Source organism: Grus americana, chromosome 7 (assembly GCF_028858705.1).
Source record: "Grus americana isolate bGruAme1 chromosome 7, bGruAme1.mat, whole genome shotgun sequence".
NCBI classification, from domain to species: domain Eukaryota; kingdom Metazoa; phylum Chordata; class Aves; order Gruiformes; family Gruidae; genus Grus; species Grus americana.
The window spans coordinates 10,475,215-10,497,451 of NC_072858.1; the positions used below are offsets into that span (position 1 = coordinate 10,475,215).

The window sequence follows — 22,237 nt, forward strand, 5'->3', positions numbered from 1 at the left end:
TAACCAGCCATGCCACAGGCCTTGAAGGCAACGTGATAACAGAGAAACACAAGACGGAGCAAAGACATCAGCCTAACAGGCTCCTCTCTCTCTGCATTCAGATGTAGTGCTGAATGAAGGGGAGAAACACAACACTGACTAAATGATTAAGTAAAATAGCCAAGGTCGCTGCCTCCAAACCTTTACAAAGCAGAGATTCTACATTATTTCGGGGACAACAAACAAAAGGTAATCACAAAGCCTAAACAGCTAAGTAAATGGGCATCAAAATGACCAACTTTGCCCTCAGGATGATTACTGGGGAAAAAAAAAAATCAAGGAGCTTAATATTTTATTTTCTTTAAAAGGAAAGGCATACAGGAAATTTAGCAGTCACATTTTCTTCCTTGGGCGAGAACACCCACACTGCTTGCTCGCTCATTCACTCCCATTTTTCTCTGCGTAGCATCCGACCGAGGCCTCCAGACCCCCCTGCATCGCACACAGCAACAACTCCGCTTTTTACCGTTATATTTGGCTTGTTCACAAGACCCGGCCTCACATAATCCATGGGCCTGATCCTTCTCCTAATAAGAGCAATGGCAAAACTCCAGCTGATTCAGTAGTTCTGCACAGACCTCGCAGTGGCAAGAGAATAAACTTTAAAGGTCCAAGCCTTATTCATTCAGTCTTCTTGGTTCCACAAGTAATCCTGTTAAAAATAACAGGACTGCTCCTAAAAGTCAAAGATGCGGCATCGAATAAGAGGCGAAACTGACTGAGAAATATTTGGGGTTCCCCCTCCAGCAGAGCACAAGCACATTCCCCAAAGCATCCTCTTATTTCTGTGCAGCAAGTTAAAGCACCAATAAAATAAATAAATAAATAAAAGCAAAATGCCTGAAAATGTCATTTGAGGCAGGAAGAAGAAACCTAAGTCCTCCTTCTTTTAAAACAAGGGCAATCGAATGATGAGTAGCTGAAAATGTGGCCACACACACACTCCTTCATATACACATATATACACAGAGGCAGTTCATCAAAAGTGAATCGGAGAGAGAAAGATGAATTTGAACCCTTTATCCCCTGTCCTTTATAAAGGCTGCCACTCAGTAAACGGAGATTGCTCTAATTACTGTGACAATTCTGCACCCCGTTCAAACAACTTTTGTGTTCTGGACAGGTTTCTCCGCGAGTTTGAAATTCTTGGCCTGAGAACCACTCTTGTCTAAAAGAGGTTTCTCGTTGCAAGCGCAGAATGCAACACTAACAAGTTGTCCCTCTTTTCAGCTCCTTTCATTCTCCTCTTTTCCAATTGCCTGATTCAGGGCTTAATGGAAACTTGTCAAGGCTTTTCTTCCCACAAACCCTGTAGAGCCCCAAGGCAATCTGTGCACAGAGTAACCACAGGAATCTCATATTGTCAATTAAAATTGAATAGACACCTGATAACCCAGTATATGTTCACTAATATACATCACATGCATATACACAGATGTGCCCACATAACCAGTCCGATACCTGCGTTCGGCACACCAGCGGTGCAGCAACACGCCAGTTCCCATTTACAACCACCCAGCTACTCCCAGGTTCTAGTTTTCACTTTTTCATTTCATATTTATGAAATTAAAAACAAAAGTACCTTCAAGTACTGTAGTTGAGCAACAGATTTCAATGGAAAATAAACTAACTACATATACCAGGCATTTGGCCTTTAATAACCCTGGGGATTGTAAAGATATTTAGCTGCTATCCAGATAAAATAAGCTCTGTGGATATTCTTTACACAGTGGTTTTGTGACTAGTACAGTAGTTGTGTTTGTGACTAGCTCCTGTAAAGTAACTTTTTTCCTTTTTTTTTTTTTTTTAATTGACACAGACATGTTTTAAGCTACATTTTATGGTGCAGTTTAAGAATTAAGAAAAAGCTCATAGGGGAATGAACAGGAATCAGAAGTAAACTGAGACATTTGGTTAATAATAATAAAAATCTCAAAAACTTGACTTCCAGACAGACAACTATAATCCGTAACTCCTTTCAAAGGGAGAAAATCTTCTCGCCAATGTCCCAGAGAAAACAAAGGTAGAAACACTGATTGCCATCTTATTCTTCTGATGTGTTCATTCAAGGTCGTACCTTCACATGGATTCTTTAATATTGGCAAACATTTATAATAGCGTAATTTCAATAGCAGTCTGTTCAGCCTGGGCGTAGATCAATGCAGCATCTATATGCCGTCTTCCAGACCTTGCCTATGTCACAGTAGTGGCCCTGGTTTTATAAATCTCCTAAATCTAATTAAACCAATGCAAACCTCTTACTATGTATGCTCTCAAACAAGTTCACTGGTTTAACCAAGTTAAAATTATTCAGGTTAGGGTTTAAAGCAGTTCCAAGAGAACCTTTATTAAATATTTGCATCAGTTAAAAACAGAAATCAATGTAGTGGTTTGTCTCTAGAATAGAAAAGCCTATAGCCTCAGACTTTTCCAGATCATTATTTAAGGAGTCACTGACTCCAGTGGGAGTTTGGATGTGCTCAGAGAGGCACGCCCCCACCTTTTCTTGCTCTATTTTTCCCTTTCTTAAAATAGGACGATTTGTTTCTACAGTATCAACATCTAAGAATATTCCTCAGAAAGTCCCTTTGCAGTATTTTCAGTTTGGCATTTTCCAGCTATTACTTCCCACACCCTCCTTTTGGATTTTTTTGGTGTCTCAGCTGCATCACCATCACTACTGAATTAAAAAGCAGAGACTGATTTTGTTGTACACAGTACCTTTCACACCACGGATACTCTGGAGAGCCCTACAAAGCTGTGAGATAGATACTGGTCGAGCACAATTATATATTCATACTTGGTAGCCATTAGGCGCGCAATCATACTTCCCACGGAGCCTACGGCGTTAAAACCTGTTCTGCCGAGACAGGAAAACAGTTAGGCAGGACTAACTGTATCAGTAGGACTAACAAAATGGTTATGGGACCTTTAACACTGCAGAGAGTCCCTCCTGAATTCAGCCCCACTTCCTGGCTGAATACCTGCAGGAGTTTGGTACCAGAAACATCCGACCCAAAAAAAACCCCCTGCCCTCCCATCTTCTCCCTCCTCGCACTTCCTCCAGCAAGCAGCAAAAGCATTTCAAACAACACAAATCCATTCTCTGCTCACCAAAGCCTACTTGTCTCCTATAATTTCTATCATTTTACTGTCATCATTTCTCCTTTGCTGAAACCAGCAGCGTATGAGTCAGAGAACAATCATTAACTTTTACAACTTCCATACAAATCCACCTACTCATATTAGAAAAGCAGTATTGACATGCAACACAGCCTCGGAACAAATCCTGATCCTGCCAGGATGCTCTGTGCTTCTGTGGGAAAGTCAGATACTGCAGAAGCAGGAGCTCATTTAAGAAAGTGCCATTGGAAACATAACTATTTTTTTTTCCAAGAGTGAAGGACGCCACAGAAGCAGCAATATATCAATATGACATTTAGTTGAGTTTGGCTTTTTCGATACCTTTATCCACTTTTGAAGAAGTTGGCCATTGGTTCAGGACACATGGGGCCTGATCCAAAGCCCTTCGTTATTAATAGAAGCCTTTTTTCCACTGACTTCAATGGATCTTGGACCAAGCCCAAGGAAGACAAGATTTCACAGCAGTAAGAGTGACACACATTCTCCGCATTCAAAAAAAAACAATACGCGGCATTTACGATGTCAATCTGTATAGCGTAGTTTTGTTTGTGGTTTGCTTTTTTAAAATAGGCTCTAGGCTGTCGGATTAATGCACCCAAAAAGTGTCTATGAAGTTGGAAGGAATTACAGGCAGATACAAAAAGCCATGGTGAGGTATATAATATTCCCAGTATTTCCCCCAACTAGAATATAAAGGCATCCTCTGCCACAACATTTCTTATAACTTGCTGCAGCCACACTTTAAAGTGTCCCATCATTATAAACTCCTCTAGTAACAGCTACAACATTACCCATGATGAATTAATTTGTATTAATATGGCTATCACATGCATTTCCATATGAAACCCATTGTTCTGGAGCATTAATAAAAACCTCACCGAGTGAAGTAACGCGGTACCCCTATATTTAAAGAAATTTAAAATAAATACATTAAAACAAAATTGCTAATATCTTTAGTACATCATAATTGGCACAGCAAGCAGAAACCCAGTTATCTTCTCAGTACGTATTTATAGCATCACCCTTCCCCATTCATTCCGCATTTTCTTAGAGAATCTGCTGTACCCTACATCTGCAATTCATTGACTTTACAATTTACCACATGTTGAGATGGAGAGGTCTCAGCTCCATTTGAATCACTGCACAAATATGCAAGTGATTTATCGTTTTAAAACTGAAGACTGCAGAAGAACGACTCCACTTTTCCTGAACATTACTCCTTCTGGCAGACCATGAACAATTACAGCGCGTACTAATTAAGCTCTGTAAATGTGCTGTGCCCTGCTAATGCCTACCAGGCCTCAAATTTAGTTGCATGAAGCCAAACTTCAGCCAGCGACTTAACTCATTCAGCACTGCCCGGTTGCCTGAGCGTGACCCCACGAAGAATAAGGGTCGAGGGTTTAGCCAACCTAAAACAAAGGCGCGAGACTGAACAGATTTTGCCGGAAAGAATCGGAGCGGGGGGAGATGCCGGAGGGAGGGGGTGGGAAGCGTCCTGGGAACCGGAGGAACATCCCTGTTGATAACCTGTTAAAAAGGTACAATACCACACCAGCTTTGCAGCGCGGTGCTGGGGGATTCGGATCTATCCCCGGGGGCTAATAAGTCACAGCGCTCCATTGATTAGGGAAATGCATAAAACCTTCAACAAAACTGTACAGCTATTTGTGGAAGGGCCAAATTGACAGCCCCTTCATTTTTTATTTTTTTTAAGTCGGCTTTTACATGGCTCGTAGAAGAAAAACATATGGGCGAAGGAGAGCAGCTTTCCACCACACACATAACCCTGCCTTTTCCTTAAATTAGTCTCCAAGCACAACAGTAACCTATGGGGAACCCGAAATCAACTGCTGGAGAAATTAAAGCTAAAAGTAATACCTAGGCATATTTGAGTAATCACATTATCTTGTTAAAACACACACACACACCCCAGCACAGACAAGACAGCAGCACTTCAAATCTGACTGTCCACTCTAGGAAAGCATGTTTAACGGGGAGCGAGCTGAGAATAACGAGCTTTGCTGAGTGAAGCCCCGTTTCTCCCCGGGGCCCCAGACTTTTCCTGACACTTAAGAGTCAATCCCCAGATCCCAAGCTTCCCCTCCAACCATCCGTTCAAATACTGGCAATGTTTTTCCACCCCAAGTTTCTATGATTTCTCCTCGTGCTCAAACATCCCTTCTTTGTCCTGCAATTGCTCTCCGGTGGCCTCTGCTCTCCCCATGCGTGCATACACACACACCCCCGCACCCCCAAACACCACCTCAGCACATCCCCTCTGCTCCCCTCGCCCCTCCACGCTGACCCACACATCCACCCCAGATTGTCCCTTCCAGTAGGACACAGGGCTTCTCCCCTAAAAAACCACCTCTAGCCTCAACACCTCAATTCATTCAGCACGTGTTTTCCCTTAGCACAGGCTTTTGCTGATTTTTAAGAGGCCCTGTTTTATACACACAAAACAGTCTAATATATGCCTTTCCAATCATCCACCTTTTGCACAAAACATGATGCAGGGGTTTTTTTTCCCCTCCCCTGGCTCAGTGGTACGTGAGAAAATTAAAGGACGTTTCCAGGTGTCATCTGTCTTTAAATGTTTGCTTGCGTCGTATCTAGGAAATACTGCACAATATTTCTGAGACCTCTGTAAAGGACACTGTGCTAAACTTCTTCCCGCCTTCAGCCTGGCTCTGCGTCACCCACAGCCCAGCCTTTACAGCACTGCAAGCGTTAATTAAACTTCAGAGCCTATGTCGGGGGGGGGGGGCGGGGGGGGGGGGAAGCACAAACATAAACCAGCAGTTGGGAGGAGCAGAAATATTCTTCGCTTTTGGGTGGGGAGAGGATTTCCATATCTCCCCCCCACACCCCCAGCACCACACTCCATCTCTCATTGCTTATAATTAGTGAAAGAAATTTGACCCACTGCCAGTGTCTGTGGACCTTGGATATTATAAGGCCAGCGTGGCGTCAAATATCTTAACATTCATAAGTGTTATAGGCTGTAAATAAACCCCGTGGATTTATGACCCTGCGGTGCTTGCCAGCAAACGACTGTGGCACATTTCTTTCAGCAGACCTGTCGAGGTGCAAGTTTGCCTTTGGTTGTAAAATTAACCATTTCCTTCACAAATGTGCCCAATTAGAAGTCAAAGTTTTAAGGCTTACTTACATATTTGCCAGGACGCGGTACTGAGGAGACGCCTGGGGAACAGATCTTTAAACTTCCCCCCCCCAAATCTCACACACTCCCCCCAAAAAGCAAAACTTGTCACAACAGCCCCAGTGTGGGAGCAAAGTGTCTGATTTCACAAAAAAAAAAAAAAAATAAAAACAAAAAAACACCACCACTGGGAAAAAAAACCAACAAAACCGACAACTCGACCACTGTTATATTTATATGTGCCTATGGCCAGCCCTAATTTTTGGCTGCTCTGAGGCTGGGGGGAGCAGGCATCTCCCCCCCGGGCTGTGCCTGGAGAAGGATCTCCTCCCTTCCCCCAGGATAATGTCATCTGCTTCCTGTGTAGGAGAGCATTTGCTAAATCCAGGTTGTCTCATGCTTAACTGCCAATAATCCAACTTCCACATAACTCCCAGACAGCTGGGAAAAGGTCCTCAGAGTTTTTAGTCATGGTACAGAAACACACGTCCACACAAAAAATCTGCAGCTGTCCTTTTTCTCTACACCACATTTTTTATCTGATTTTGGGGCCCAGTCATGAAAAGTCTGACAAATTTAAAACATTTTTACCTACATACTGGTTTACAAGCTTCAATGAAAGCTGCAGCATACTCCTTACCCCCCCTCCATCTTCAGCTGACAAATCAGCACATATTTGCTTGAACAAAAAAACGAAGAGGAAGGAGGGGGAAAAAAAAAATAAAACCACACTCAACATCATCGGTCCATGTATGAATGCATTCAAAAAACCTGGAAAGGCATCTACTGTATTTTTTTTCAGTACAGATCAGCCACTCGTGCACCTATTAAAATTGTTCGATTTCCAAAGCAAATATTATTTTTAATGAAGTGCAGTCCTGCAATTATCCTGTACATTCAAGTAACAGTACTGCATTATATTGTTTTGCAAGGTCCCAGAAACATGAAACTTTTCTCTAACTAATTTTCATAGCCCCCTAAAGAGAAGCTGATTGACTAAGCAATGCAGCGTTTGCTCCAAAATGAAATCTTATCAGAGGGGAAAAAAAAAAAAAAAAAAAAGAGAGGGAATTAAAAATAAATCAGCTTCTTTACTGAAAATAAGTTAACAAACACGGTCTGTTTGCCATTGTATAGCAGCTATGCTAATGCTATAGCAGAGTGATTCAGCAATCTACCTAATTAAGCATGAGGAAAGTTTCTTTATGGAGGTTCCATTTGATTTACACCACAGGAACATCAGTTCTTATTTAATAGCTTGTTTTTACACAAGTCCAGAAACTTTATTAAAAGCATGTCCATTCATTTTTTTTTTAAAGGAAGCAAATAATTCACTCTCCATTGAATAGCCATGTATCATAAAGTATCAAAGTGCTGACATATTAAGTTGTATCTACATTATTAAATGGTGTGGTATTAGTTGGTGGACATTAATACTATAATCCATACTGCAGACATTAAACCTCAACCATAAAGATTAGTAAAGAATTAATATTGTCACATCGAGACTGAAACCTTAACACTTCAGCCATAAATATTTCTGAAGGAGATGAAAAACAATTAGCATAAATACCAAAGAAGGGCAAGAACACCTGTTCTTTTTCAGTGCGATAAGCATTTTATTGTTCTCTATTTAAAATGTAATGACCTGTGTAATTACAGTAATATTACATTGTATTGCAAGGGCTTGGAATGTCACACTTTGAAAAGTGTTGTCAAAACAATTGGAGGGAGGGAAGAAAAAAAAAAAAGGACCACCATTAACCCTTCACACCCCAGGGTCTACAGCTTTTGTATTAGGAAGGATTATGTTGTTTGATTCAGTAGATAAAGGAAAACATCCATTTTTCAAGTCAATTAAAGAAAAGAAGTTTCTTCCTGAATGTAAAATCTAGGCGAGGGGGCTGCTCTCCACCACAGCTATTCCCAACTCCCAAACTTCAGGGCCAAACGCAAGCTTACTCCTACAGTCTCGCTGAGCAGGCAACAACTGAGGGGAAAGGAAGATGCAACAGCACCACTGAAAAATAAGAATATCTGCCAGCAGGGTTTTCTCAAATCACATCGCATCTATTTGCTCACCAAAAGCATTAACCAAGCTCTAAATTTAGCATAAAAATTAAATATGCTACTTCATTTTCCAACTCTGAAAGGAAAACATCCTCCTGAATTATCCCTAACAGGCAGCTACCCCAGTCCCTCTGCAAGCGTAGGTATGGAACTGGCACTCTCAGATACATTACTTCATTACTATTTGACTAGACCTCTACTTAATACACATCTATTCTTAAAAGGAATCTGCAGTATTCTATCAAAAACAAGATTAACATGCAAAAAAATCTTTGGCTTTTAAAAATAATATTATTCCTATTGAGCTTCATAAAGAGTTTGCAGTACTTAAAGCATTATTCTTGAGATAATATATTATTCACCATAAGCAGATTTTATGATACTTCATAATTCTTCACATTCCTGAAGCAGTAAAGCAGATATTGCTGTCCACCAGTTTGCTCTTGAACAGACAATTACAGGTACATTTACAAATCACAATAATCCCACTACACCCCCATATAAAACAAAAAGAAAAAAAATCCAAGAAAAAAAACACAACAAAAAACCACACCCACAGACCTTTTAAGATTCTACAACAGCAAAAGAAAAGGAAAAGCAATTTTGCTACGTATCTGCATCACCTCTTCACCTTGCATGCTCTAAAACTCAATAAATATGGCTTCAGGAAAAACTACATAAATAAAAAACAAAATTCATAATTATGCAGAATCATCTATACCTTTTCAACCTGTATTTAAAAAAACAAACAAACAGGAGAGAGAAAGATCTAGTTTGCCTGGAATTGAAAGCTGGTACAGCAGAGAACTAGAATCCACCTAAAAACAGCGTGTGACAGACAACAGCTATCCCGCTGAATCTTTATAATATTCTGCTCTCAGGCCTAAATAAACAACTTTAATTTTTCCTGGCTATAATTAAGTGGCAGGCAAACAAACAAGCATACAGAATGTGAAAGAATAAGGTTAAGAAGATAGAAGGATGCTGGAGCCTGGATGTGGAAATAAGAAAATTGCCTATTGAGTGTGGAAATATCCTTTCAGAAATCCATCTGATAACACAAGCAGGCCACCTGCTATACCAACAATAAAACAACCTGTAATCTTTTGTACAGTACCTTTAATTCACACAAACCCAACATTCCTATGGAGGCCTTTTTTAACTGTGGGGGAGCGAGGGGAGGAGGAATACTTCCAGGAAAGCTCACTGCTGAAGGATCCTATCTTACATGCTAAGGGAAAAAGGATCTGTAATAAACGTAATGAGGAAAAAATAAAGAACTGTAGCTGTTGTAAGAAAAAATGTTTAAACAAAAAAAGCAGCGGAGGTGTGCTTCCTATTAGCCTGCACTTGGACCAGTGGAATGCATTTAAGGTAAAAAGGGGAAAAAAAAAAAAAAAAGGAATACAAAGCTTCACAATTTGTAACAAAGTGATTTGTAACAAAGATTGTTTTGCCATCTGGATCCTGGTGCTTACAGAATTTGGAATTTATCGCCATCATCCATATACATGTGGGTGACCGTATTCAAAAGGAAAAATATAATGCATTCAGTCCCTGAATTCCCCTCCCAATCATTACAATTGCAAACTGCAGTTACCCCTATACTACTGTCCCAGAAACCACCTCCTTGCCACAAGAGCCTTACAAGGTACCAAAATAAAACCCTACCACAGCCCTAAACATATGCAAAGTCAGAAAACCTTCCTTACTACCTCCTTGTCACTCTGTATTTACTAATCTCTGTCTACTGACGGTTTACTAAGTGAAAACAAGACTGACCCGATGTTTAATATTTTAATGCTTTAAAACACTTGTAGATCTGATACACTGAAGTTGTCCAAGCCCTCAGTCATTAGTACAGCTTCAACATCTACCAAACAGTAGATCTATTATTGTAAATCGCTATCTCGTGTTACCACAAGGAGGGGAAAAAAAAAAAAAAAAAAAAGGTGTATAAACACACATGATGATGGTGGGGACGCTTCAGATTTAGAAACACTCAGAAGAAACAAAACACCAATGCTAAACCCATCGGAGAAATAGGTAGTATTTTGTAGTCCCAGCGGATTTAGCCGTTTTAGCTAAAAAAATTTTAAAACTCTTTAAAAGGAAAGAAAAGGTGACACTTGAGAAATCTGATGTCAGAGCAGAAGACACCGTGGGTGACACTACGAGCAGAAAAACAGCTGGGACTACAAACCCACCAGCAGACCCCAAAGTTTCCTGGGATCTGGGCTAAAACTTGCTGTACCTCCAGTCACAGGCATGCAGACAGCACACCCCTGCCACTGAACCCTGGGTTACCGAAAAAAAAAAAAAAAAAAAAAAAAAACCCCAACAACAAAAAACCGGACGCTTTCAGCAAATTGTTTTTCTGCCAGCATACTTCCAGGAGGAATTTTGCTCGACTTGTTTGATTATTTTTTGTTGTTGTTGTTATTAAAGCTAAGCCAGGCGATTTCTGTTTCCGGACTCAGCCCTCTGCTTTGCTCTAACCCTCGGCTTTCACACACACACACACACACAGCCCCCCCAGCCCCAGCCCCGCAAGGCACACACGAAGACAGAGCCGCTTCGGGGCTGCTTCCCGCGGCGCAGCCCAGGTGAGGAGGGGCCCCGCCGCCACCGGGCAGCGGTGCCGTGTTCCAGCCCCCGCAGCGCCGCCGGGCCCGGCCGGTGCTCCCCGGCAGGCGGGGCGCGGACACGGACTCGCCGCGGGGCCGCCCGCTCTGAGGCCGGACACAACTCGCGGCACCCACGGCCGGGAGGGGACGTTGTCCCGCGCAGGGCACAATGAAATCGCCGCTCCCGCAGGCCCGGGGGCGGGTGAGGGCAGGAGAGGGTTAAGGGGGAGGAAAGGGGAGGGGGAGCCGGCCCAGCCGCCGCGGAGGAGGGCAGGAGGCGACGGATCACCATGGAAAACGAGGAGTTTGGAGGGAGCGGATCCCAGGCTCGGCCGGGAGAATCTCCCCAAGGAAGGGGAGAGGGGAGTTAAAAAGGGGGAGAGAAAAAAAAAAAAGCCAACTGCTTGACTTTTTTATTTATTTCCAGTTTTGTTTTCAGGCTGGATTAGGTGTTGTTTGGAGGTTTTTTTTTCTCTCCATCCCCGCGCAGGGGAGGTTACGAGAGCTCCATAAAACTGCCCACAAAACTGAAAGTAAAAAAAAAAAGAATAAAGAAAGTAAAAAACAAGAAAAGAAAAAAATATGGCGAAGTGTAAACAAACCCCCTCCCGCCGCGACCCGCGGAGTTTGGAAAGTTTGCGGCGCGGGGGAGGGGGCGGCGGGCCGGGCCGGGGCGGGCGGGCGAGCGGGGGCAACGGGGAGCGCGGCGGGAGCTGGGGGAAGGGGGGGGGGGGGTGAGGAAAGGAGGGGGGGAAAAAAAAGGCACTTACCGTTCTTGCCGTCGGAGAGAGCGATCCATTGGGCAGATACGGGCTGCTGAGGTCGGGGATCATTATAAAGGGATAACCCGGGTATGGTGGGCCCTTAAACAACCCTCCATCTTGCCTCTTCGCAGCTAACATGGCGGGGGAGACACGAGCGGGAGCGGGGAAGGAAGGGGGCAACAGGGGGGAGAGAAGGGGGGGTGGGGAAGGAAAACTTTTTTTAGAAAGTGCCCCAAAAAGAGGAGCCGGGCGCCCAGCGGAGGGGCGGCGGGGCGGTGCGGGCGGGCGGCGGTGCCGGCCGGGCCCGCCGTACTCACCTTCCTCTAAACTTTCCCGGGATTTATCTCTGAAAGTTTCGGACCGAGGCGGAGGCCGCCGCTCCGCCTGGGAGCGAGCCGGGGGTCGGCGTGGGGCAGTTGGGGATGGGGGTGGTTGGGGTTGGTTTGGGTTTGTTTTTTGGTTGGGTTTTTTTTTTTTGGGGGGGGGGGAAGAGGGGAGGAATAAAAGGCGAAGAAGAAGGGAAAGGTGCGGGGACAAGGTGGAAGGAGAAACAAACAGAACAAAACAGAAGGCATCGTTACAAGTTGGTGCCGCGGAGGAAAGTTGGGCGCCGGCGGGAGCGGGACCCGGCGCGGCGCCCCCGGCCCTGGCCGCGGCCCCGGCGAGGCAACGCGGCCCCCGCCCGCCCGCCGCCCCGAAACGGCCCCGCGGGGGGCTTTCCCCGTACCTCCGAGTCTGAGGAGCTGTTTTGATTCGTTTCTGATTCATTGACGAGAGACGACTTGACATCAGCTAAATCCCTCTCCGCCGAGGAGTTCTCGGAGATCTTCTCCTCCTGCTCCCCTTCGTCTTTGAAAGAGATCAGTTCATCGTTGGCGCCCAGGTCGTCCCCTCCACCGCCGTTCAGCTGCGGCATTTTCCTCCTGGCTCACCCCACCAGCAGCAATTTTGCAAAAAGGGGAAGGGAAAAAAAAAAAAAAAAAGGAGGGGAATGGGGGGGGAAAAAAGGAAAAAAGAAGAGGGGGGGGGGGGAAAGTTTGCACCAAAAAAAGAAGAGTCCAAGGTGAAAGTTTCTTTTTTTTTTTCCCCTTCTCTTTCCTCCTGGGGAGGGGAAAAGAGGGAGGAGGAGGGGAGGGAAATGTCTCTTCTTTGCTCCTTTGCACCAGTGACTTTAGGCTTCTTCCTTTCCTTCTTCGGGATTTTCTCTTTCTTTCTTCCAGGGAGCTGGTCGGCGTGCACTACGCGCACACGCACTCACACCCGCGCACGCACTCACGAAAAAATTAATAATAATAAAAAAATATATAGACCGGGGGGAGGGGGGGGGCGTAGGGGGGGGGGAAAATAATGCAACAAACAAACCCAAGAAGTCAGCTGTAACGGGGGGGCAGCCGCCGCGGATATTGGGAGCCTGTGCCGCTCGGGTTTGAGTGAGTTGAAGTTGGACTGAGAGCTTTTCAGTTCAAAGGCGGCGCTGATTGACAGATAGAAAAAGGGGGATCGAAATCCGGAGGAACGGAGAAGTCTGGGATCCGGGATTATTGACAGGGAGCGAGAAACACACCAGGCACTTAATGAGATGCAGGAGGGGGCGGGGGCTCCCCGGTGACGTCTGCATAAATAAACAGGTCTGGGGCGCGGGAGGGGGAGGAGGAGGAGGAGGAGGGTGGGGGAAGTAGGAAACTAACAATGATCCTTTTTGGCATGGGAGCGGGAGTGCGAGGGGAGGGGAGCGGGGGGGCTGCCGCCGGGGGGGGGCGGGACGCAAAACGGGGGAGGGGGACAAAAAAAAAAAATTTTTTTTAAAAAATGTGCACTGTCGCCCAGAGCTGCAGGATGAGGGGAGTGAGGGGAAAAGCACCCAAACGAGTGCCCCTGCCTCCGCTCTTCGGGAAGCACTAACTTTTACATACTGAGCATTAATAAACATACCATTGCCGTGCAGTCCGGATTCTCCTGAAGGATGTGTGTGTGTGCCCTTATTATTTGTGTACATGTGACTACAGGGTGGTGGGGGTTTTTTTTAAACCGTTAACATTTTTCTTGCCACTCGTTGGAGGTAAGAAACTCCAACCATAATAAACACTGTAATATAGTAAAAGCCTTTTTTTTTTTTTTTTGAGCAGCACTTGCTCCTTGCATTTATTATGGTTATAACGCGCAGGATGAAAATGTGCGAGATCACTCGCTGAAGATCAGATATTTCCAAATTATCTTATAGTAAGGCATAATATTTTTTGGTCCTTGATGTAAAAAAAAAAAAAAAGGAAAAGGAATGTGACTGCTAAGAAGTTAATTAGCATGGCAGGACGGAGAATCAAGGACTCCCAGACTTCATAAGTGAAAAGTTGTGGTGGTGGCGTAAACATCACGCCGAGGGAAATCAAAGTGAAAGCGGGCTGGTCCCCGCAGCGGGGGGAGCCGAGGGGTCCGTCCCGGGCGGCCCCGGCCGCGGGGTCCCCGCAGGCTGCGGGGGCAGCGGAGCCGCCAGCCCGGGCGAGGGCTGCTTCGCTCCAGGGTTTTGAGACAGCGTTTTTGTAAAGTCACTAGCCAGAGCTCTGCCTGCACAGCAACAAAATGGGGAGCAGAATAATGCAGATGCAAGAAATGGCATCTGTTACCCGAATATAATGTGGTGAGGGGAAGGGGAAAACAAATTGATCTTCCAGCAGTGACAAATTGTAACAATGGACGAGTCAATTGGAAACTTTAACATGGGCAAGGAACAAAAGGGGGGGGGGGAAGAGGGGGGAGGACAGTAATTTCAATGGGAATTAGTAAATTGCCTAATGGAAATGGTGTTAGAAAGCAAGGGACAGGCTGTACTAAATAATCCAAACATTCCTCCAGAAATCTAACCTGCTGCTCATGCTAAGGGCCATTCAGCACATAGGGTTTCCAAAACAAAGCCAATTTGTCATGCAATATTTAGAGAGTTTGGGGGTTTCAGCTAAACTGTCTTCTGTAAAAAGAATAATAAAAATAATAATACAGAGATCGACAAGGCTAACACGAATTCTCAGGCATTAAAAAGTTCACATAGAAATTTGCATACTAAAGGGAAAGATGCAGACAAAATAGAAATAAAAAATCACTGCAACTTACAACTTTAATATTAATCAGTAAAGCAGAAGTAGAGTGAAAGGAAGCATGAAAAGAAGTAAAACAAATGTGTACATTTAATCAGACAGGATTGCATAGGACACAAAGAACAGGGCTAATTAGTCTCAGCAGGTAGGGACTAACCTTCAGACTTCATAAATAAATAAGTCTGAACAATGTCTAAGTGGGAATATGGAGACAGAAAAGGGATTATTTCAAGACACCAAGTAAAAACATGAAGAATGAAATACTTCACTGTTAACTCAATGCACAAATGCATTGAACAGTTTCTTTTTCCACTGGTCCTTTGACTAACTTGCTTTTCACTTTCTGAGATTTTACCAAATAGCTGTCTGTGGGCATGCACACTCCCCACTTGCCCCTGATTATGTACTTACTGTCTTTGCTAACTACTGCCTTGCAGAGTGACACCTTAACAAATATTCTCCATTTTTGTTTGCCTTTTGATTTTTAAAATGCCTTCATATCCCAGAACAATATGAGATTAGAAATACAAATGTGACAGACTCCTATTTACTTTGCAGGGCCATGTGTTATAATTTGATCCAAATGAACAAAAACAGTTGCACAGTTTTGCTTTGTTTTTCAAAGATCTTTTTACAATCTGCTGTGTTGTTTGTTTGTTGGTTTTTTTTTTAAACAAGTACACTTTTGCTTCAGTCCCAATGTAGTTGCTAACTCCTTATTAAGCATCATCAAAAGTTGGTGTTCAAGACAGGCCCAGTCCTTGCCCAAAACTGGTTGCAGAAGAAGGGCCTGACTGTGTAGAGCCTCACACGTGTGAGTAACACGTCTGACAGACTATTTGTGAAGATGATGATACACCTGGACTACTCACGCAAGTAATGTTACTCACATTAGTAAATGTTGATAGATGGGAGCTTGGCATTGTTGGCCCCATTGTTCACCCCAATGCCACGTGGTGGTTCTAGGCTGGCTCTGGTGGCTTCTGGCTGGCAGGCGGAGGGGCTGTGCCCCAGCTGTGGAAGGCGTTGCTCACGCACGTTTGCACAGCTGGAGTTTTGTCTCCACAGCGGACTCAGAGGAGCCCCACAAAGGGCTGGGAAACTGCTTTCTAGCTTTCATGGTAACATCAGGTTCTTCCTATTGCAAACTCCTAGGGTTTTGTTTTCAAACTACAGCTTATAGCTAGCTTGGTTTTGAAGTCCAGGTATTGTTCATGATTACTAAACTGACGTGGTTTAATTAAGGTGGTACAAGTCACTTAGGATAGCTGATGCATCTTATTTGTATCATTTTCCTTTATGTAACAGTTCTTGTTTCACGCTCAGGGAAGTGAGAGCTCTCCAGGGGTCAACAGCACCTGTTGAGTTGTAGGTTCTCAGGTGGTACCTTAGGTTAAAAAAAAAAAAAGTATAGTGTTTAACAATGAAAGAAACACAATATTAAAAAGAAATGCCAAGCTAATCCACTGCATGAAACATGATTTATTGTTTGGATACCTGATTTTAAGTAACAGCTGGCAAGACAAAGCCAGGTGCTCCAAGTTCAGTCTTCAAGAGATGTTGGCTTTCTTGTCAAAGCTGACCTCTAGCACAGATGAAGAAGTGGAAATGCCCCTCTCCAGGCTTTTGTAACTCTCACAGCTTGGTACGATTTACCAAATGCTGAGCAATGGGTTTTGGTTACCAACAGTGGTGTCACCATTGTACACTTCGGCACAACGTTTTGGTCCCAAGAATCCTGCAGAGTCTCATGAACAGCAACAGTGAAAAAGCATGTGAGGTTCGCTTGCCAGTTCACATTGCAATGAACTGGAGAGGGAAGAGGTTGACCAGGGGCAGCCAAGGAAATTTATTGTTTTATGAAAAATGCTTTGGAATCTTTAATGTCTCACCAGAGGCCGAAGTCTATATTGGAGAAATATGGTCTGCTAACTGCCAGCTGGATCTCCTGGCTAATGTTTACATATCTGGGGTGAGTCATGTGTTTTCGTGGTCTTCTCCAAAAGGTCCCAATGTAGGTTGCAATGTGTAAAATTCAAGTTATTTATTTTGGAAAGATAAAAGGACTTTGGTTGACCAGGCTGGGATTTGAGTCTACAGCTCAAAGGAATCCGTATGTTTACAAATAATCTTGGATCATTAAATCTGCTCTGAATGTCAGAAAAGATTTCAATATTGAAAAGGTTCCAATAACACGAAGCAAACACATCTGCCCAGTGCCTTACCAGTACTGGCTCTTCCAGACTTAGCAAAGAGGGGAATTTTTTCTAGGGTAGACAAGGTGACAGCGTGAAAACACAGCAACCTTTCTGCAGTCATTTGCATTGACCAAAACAAGCACACGTGAAAATTCAAGAAAGCTATCAAATGGGAGAATACCGACAAACAACCAGATCGTGGTGCTACTGCTAGATTTCTTTGTGGCTTTAGATTTCACACATACTGACCAGGTCACGGTGTGTTCTTTGAGCAATAGGTGTGGGCTTTCTATCTGCACTTGATGGAGAAACATCAGAAAATTAGGTACCAAAAAGGCTCGTGCATTGTTTGTTTTCAACCTCATAACACAGCCTAATGTCTTTCAATCTGCGCTCTGCTTCCCAAGTCGTGGCTATGGCTCAGTGGGAACATACCTCCCTTTTAGCACCTAAACCACAGCTGTACCTCTTGCTTTTGTTAGAGATAATTCTGTCTAATAATAAAATGGTTAATGGGTAGAAATATGCATTCATGCAGGGATTATTCACACTTTATCAGGAGGTGATATCAAGCACTATAGGAGTGAATGACAAGAAATAGGCTTCTGAAATACCGAGCCCTCCATAAATATACCACTTTTATTGACAACATGTCTTTTAACCCTAATAGTAATGGTAGAAATCCAATAAATGAAACATTTACTGCATAACTTGCCTTGTTTTCGGGTGGTGTCTGATTCCTTTCTAGCTGTCTCTAGAAGATGTTTTTAGCCTAATTTGCTCCCTAGAAATTTCACTCACTAGAGTTATACATCTATGACGTTTTATTGCCTGAAGCCAAGTCTGAATAAGAACTTTTTTAAGATATACTTATCCTAATGCCAGTCTACAAGAACCGGGCTGCTTTGGTTTGATTTATTTGTGCAAGAGATATATGCACACCTGTGTAACTGGCCATTGCCTCACACTGGATCTAATATTCCAAACAGAAACAAATAAACCCAGCAAGTTCAGCCATGTTTATTTATAAATAGACACTGTTAAACTAATCGTGCTTAGATTCATATTTCTATGTCTCTGTTTCCCCAACCAACCAAAACACTAGTCCATTACATTTACAAAATACTCTCATTTCACAGGAAAGGACTTGAGTGTAGGTGTCTGTATGTATATGCTCACAGGCAAACATCAAACACTAGCCAGGTGCAGTATGCTTCTGCTATCTAAGAAATACAAGATGGCATTTAAGGCCCTGGAGCACGGAGGTCACTGGCTGAGATTGCAGAGCGCTGGCTCGCTGGTTCCCAGTGCTCTTCTGCCTGTTGCCTTTGGCACCTGCTTGGGCAGTCAGTGCTTTGGAGCAAGCACCCTCTTTTTGCTCGGTGGTTGTGCTGGGATACTCGTCCCTAAACAGAGTTTATGGACGTTATGGCGATATAGATAATAAAATGATAACAATTTGGCTGGCATTAATGCAGCGTCAGTGAGGGTGGTCTTGTAGGTGAGCTGTGGCTGAGAGCAGATGGTGGTAAGCAATGAACCTAGCAAGCTTTAAGCCACAAGCATGCCCTCAGCCAGAAGTGACTGCCCTTTCAACTGACACACAATAATTAGCTGCGTTTGCATTTGTAGTCTGTTGCAATATGAGGTAAAAGGGATTAGTTCTGCAATGGTCTAGGAACATGAACATGCGTCAGCTGCATTCCAGCTGTAGGGGTTCTGGCTGATGGGTGGCAATAGTCAGCACAGGGGTAGTAACTTCTTAAAACAATCAAGTTTAACAACATAGGATTATCTGATCATACCATACAATCACAGAACCACTCACGTTGGAAGGGACGTGAAGAAGTCTCTAGTCCAGCCTCCTGCTCAAAGCAGGTGTAGCTCTGAATTCAGACCCATTTGTTTAGGGTTTTGCCCAGTCAGGTTTCAAAAACCTCCAAGGACAGACATGAGACAGCTAAGAGTTAGGACTTTGCATTTGTTCTCATTGAATTTCATAATGTTCTTGTTGGCCCGCTCCTCCAGCCTCTCTAGGTCCCTCTGCGTGGCAGCCCTGCTGCCCTTGTCAACTGGTCCCTCCAATTTGGTGTCATCTGCAAAGGTGATGAGATCTCCTCCAGGTCAGTGATGCAAATGTCAAGGAGGACAGTTCCCAGAATAGACCCCCTTTAGTACTCCACCTGCCACTGACAACCAGAGGTTCAACCCATTAACCACTATCCGTTGAGCTTGGTCATCCAAACAGTCTTTTACACATCTCATTGTCCACCCACTCAGACTGAAATGTCCTAACTTGGATGCTAAAGTGTGCTCTTCTGAAGCCCCAGGTTTGTGCTCCACTGCTTGTCTTTATCACTCCTGTCAGGATCACGAACTCCACTGTTACGTAGTCACTACAGCCAAGGCTGTAATTACCACATTCCCATCCAATTTTTCCTTGTTTGTGAGTAGCAAGTCCAGGAGACTGTCACCAAGCCTTTGGCCATACAAATCTGTGTTAAGAAGTTTTCTTCAACACACTCCAGAGACCTTCTGAACCTGTTACATCCCACTGTCTTGTCCTTCCAGCTGAAGTCAGGGAGGTTAAAGTCTCCCAGTAGCACCGTAGACTGTGATCTGGAGACTCCTAAATGTTTAAAGACTTGATTGACTTTGTCAGCCTGATCGGGTGATCTGTAACAAAGCCATCAGTGTTACCCTTACTGGCTTGTCCTCTGATCTTGACCCACAAGCACCCGACCAGCCTGTCTCCCCTTCGTATTATATTTTTCTGTCCTGAATACTTCAGATTTTCAGAGCAGCCTATGGCCACCGTCACAACGCAGTCAGTAAGGGTGACGATGGAGGGTGACCAAAAGGACGCCATTTTGGGCTAAGACAGGAAGTTTTAATTTAGGCTAGGAAGTAAATGAGTGCTGTGTTTCCTGCAAGGCCAGAGTTAAACATCCAGCTCAGACCTCAGCCAAGTCTGCAGGATGGCAGCCGCACTTCCACGAGAAGCACGCTCCTCCCTGAAACAATCGGAGGCTCGAATGCAGATTTTCATCTTACAGAAAACTACAGGAATGTATGGTTTCTTTTCTCCGTGGAAGCAGTGGTTACCAACATTTTGCACAGAGCCACCCCGATGCCACTGCATGTGCAAACAAGCTCCTGCCACAGAAAGTTTACAGTCATATTAATTAATAGTTGATCTATTAAAGCATAAGCACAAACAAAATAAAAGACCTCTCAGGAAAACCCTTCTTAACTTCTCCTTGAAATTATTTTAATAGCTTCACCAGGCCATTTATAATAGAGGCATTTACTGTATTTTGCTATTTCCTTGCAAACAATTTTCAGATTAATAATTCTGCTGTAAAGATTGTTTCAGTGTTTCCTTTTCTTCCTCCAGCTCCTGAAGCTTATGTCTTCCTTTTTCTCCTTCTCATTTGGCAGAGGCCTCCCAAGTACATCAAGCAGTTTCAAGTCAGCCAAGGAGATGGAGTCCTGCTGAAGGAGCAGAGCAGTCTCTCTTTCTCTCTCTTTTTGTAAAATATGTCACCATTTATCAACAGACAGAGGTTTTTCTTGCAGCAAGGAATCTGAGCTAGTGCATACCAAGAGTGGCACTGGAGACTTTGTGGTTGGCTGTTGTTTCAGACACGTGCAGTCTTTACATAGCCTGAGGGCATAAATAAGCAGACAGGAGGGAATGGACAGACCTTCCTACAGAACAATTAGGTGACAATGAGCTATCCAAACCAATCAGGATAGCAGCAACATCAAGTGCTCTCCCTGTGTCTCAGGAGTGCTCCCGAGATTTATTGCATCACAGGGTCTGTCTGCTGCTGGTGCCCCTAGATAGTGTCTCTGGAGAGGCTCAGTTGGCAGGCACATGGGAACAGGGTCCTTTCTGGGAAACTTATTGCAGCCTGGAGTACTGCAATTAGCTCCAGCAGGGCTGATGTCTGAGCTCCCTGTCCTTCCTTAATTCAGAATCCCTAGAAACATGAAACAGAAGAGATGGACCTGCAGGCACTACAGGGAGGCGTGTGTAGGGGGTAAAATTTACAGGAGTAATTCCAAACATCCTTCATCTACTAGACTGGGAAGAGAAGAGGCAATAGGTCTCAGCACATTTCTCCTCTGGTTCTTCAAACCGGTCTTTCCTGAGTTACTTTCTCCTTTAGAAAGCATGACTCTGCAAAAGGGAAGGCAGGGAGCTGCTCTCCTCCTCTTCCATCTCAGGCCTCTGGATCTATTAGCTCCTTTCAAGCACCCTAATCCTCCAGAACTCTCTTTCGCAGGTGAGAGCTTCCTGGCCCTGACCACAAAAGAGGTTGCAATTTCAAACCAAAAGACAAATATAAAATCACGATCAGTACCTATCTTACAGAATGCAAGGTGTTTGGATTTCAAGGCATTCGGTAGATGTAAAACTCCTTTGGAGACTTTTCTTTCTAATTAGGAAGGCACAAAGGGCAAGGGTGGGTCCTGCATTAACCAGTGTATTTTGTCTGCTATTTTACCTGGGGCACAGGTCTATCATACACACTGGCTCCAATCACCCTTTTTACAACAACTCATGGTTATAAGAGAACCACTGTAATTCTTCAGGCAACAGCACCCTTAGGACATCTCCTGCATCTGTGGGAAGACATAATCTGGCATTCAAGGCATTGTGGTAGAATTGGCATCTCCACTGCTTGCCTGAGGCACCATCTTCTCTCTCCGCCTTGCCAGTCTTCTTAGCTTAGCCTCCTTCCCAGAGACAGGGAGCAGAGGCAGTAATTTTGCTACAGAGGGCTGCAGGAGAAAGCAGAGATTACATAAATCAGAGTAACACTGGTCTCTAGATTCCTTTGGTGGCCCAGACTGAAGAAGTCTGTGTACAGAGGACCTGGGAGAACTGTGCACATTGTTATCAATATACATGTGTCCCCCAGCTCGTTCTCTTTGTCCCTCTGACCCAAAGCAATCTACGTCCAGGCAGGAATGGAGAGCTTAGCTAAAATAGTACACACAGCCCATTTTGCATACTTTTCTGTGGCACTGGAGCTGCATGATTTATGACTGAAACATTGTCTGTTGCAGTACGGGACAATTACAGGAAAGTTGGTAAAGGCAGCAGTGTACCATCTTGTAGGAATATGAA

At 44.1% G+C, this 22,237-nt stretch overlaps 1 protein-coding gene across 29 annotated transcripts in view; it reads right to left on the minus strand.

The window, feature by feature from the left end:
• TCF7L2 (transcription factor 7 like 2) overlaps positions 1-13,377 on the minus strand; it is a 180,796-nt gene extending 167,419 nt beyond the window's left edge. For 28 of the 29 annotated variants that reach the window (XM_054831950.1, XM_054831949.1, XM_054831941.1 and 25 more), the window contains exons 1-3: positions 12,538-13,371; positions 12,128-12,194; positions 11,817-11,941 (exon numbers count right to left, since the gene is read on the minus strand). In XM_054831950.1, coding sequence (XP_054687925.1) covers positions 11,817-11,941; positions 12,128-12,194; positions 12,538-12,726 — 381 coding nt within the window. In that variant the 5' untranslated portion in view covers positions 12,727-13,371. Of the gene's footprint in view, positions 1-11,816; positions 11,942-12,127; positions 12,195-12,537 lie in introns of all 29 variants that reach the window. The other variant, XM_054831937.1, reaches the window with a different exon arrangement.
• Between the last annotated feature and the right edge of the window lie 8,860 nt (positions 13,378-22,237).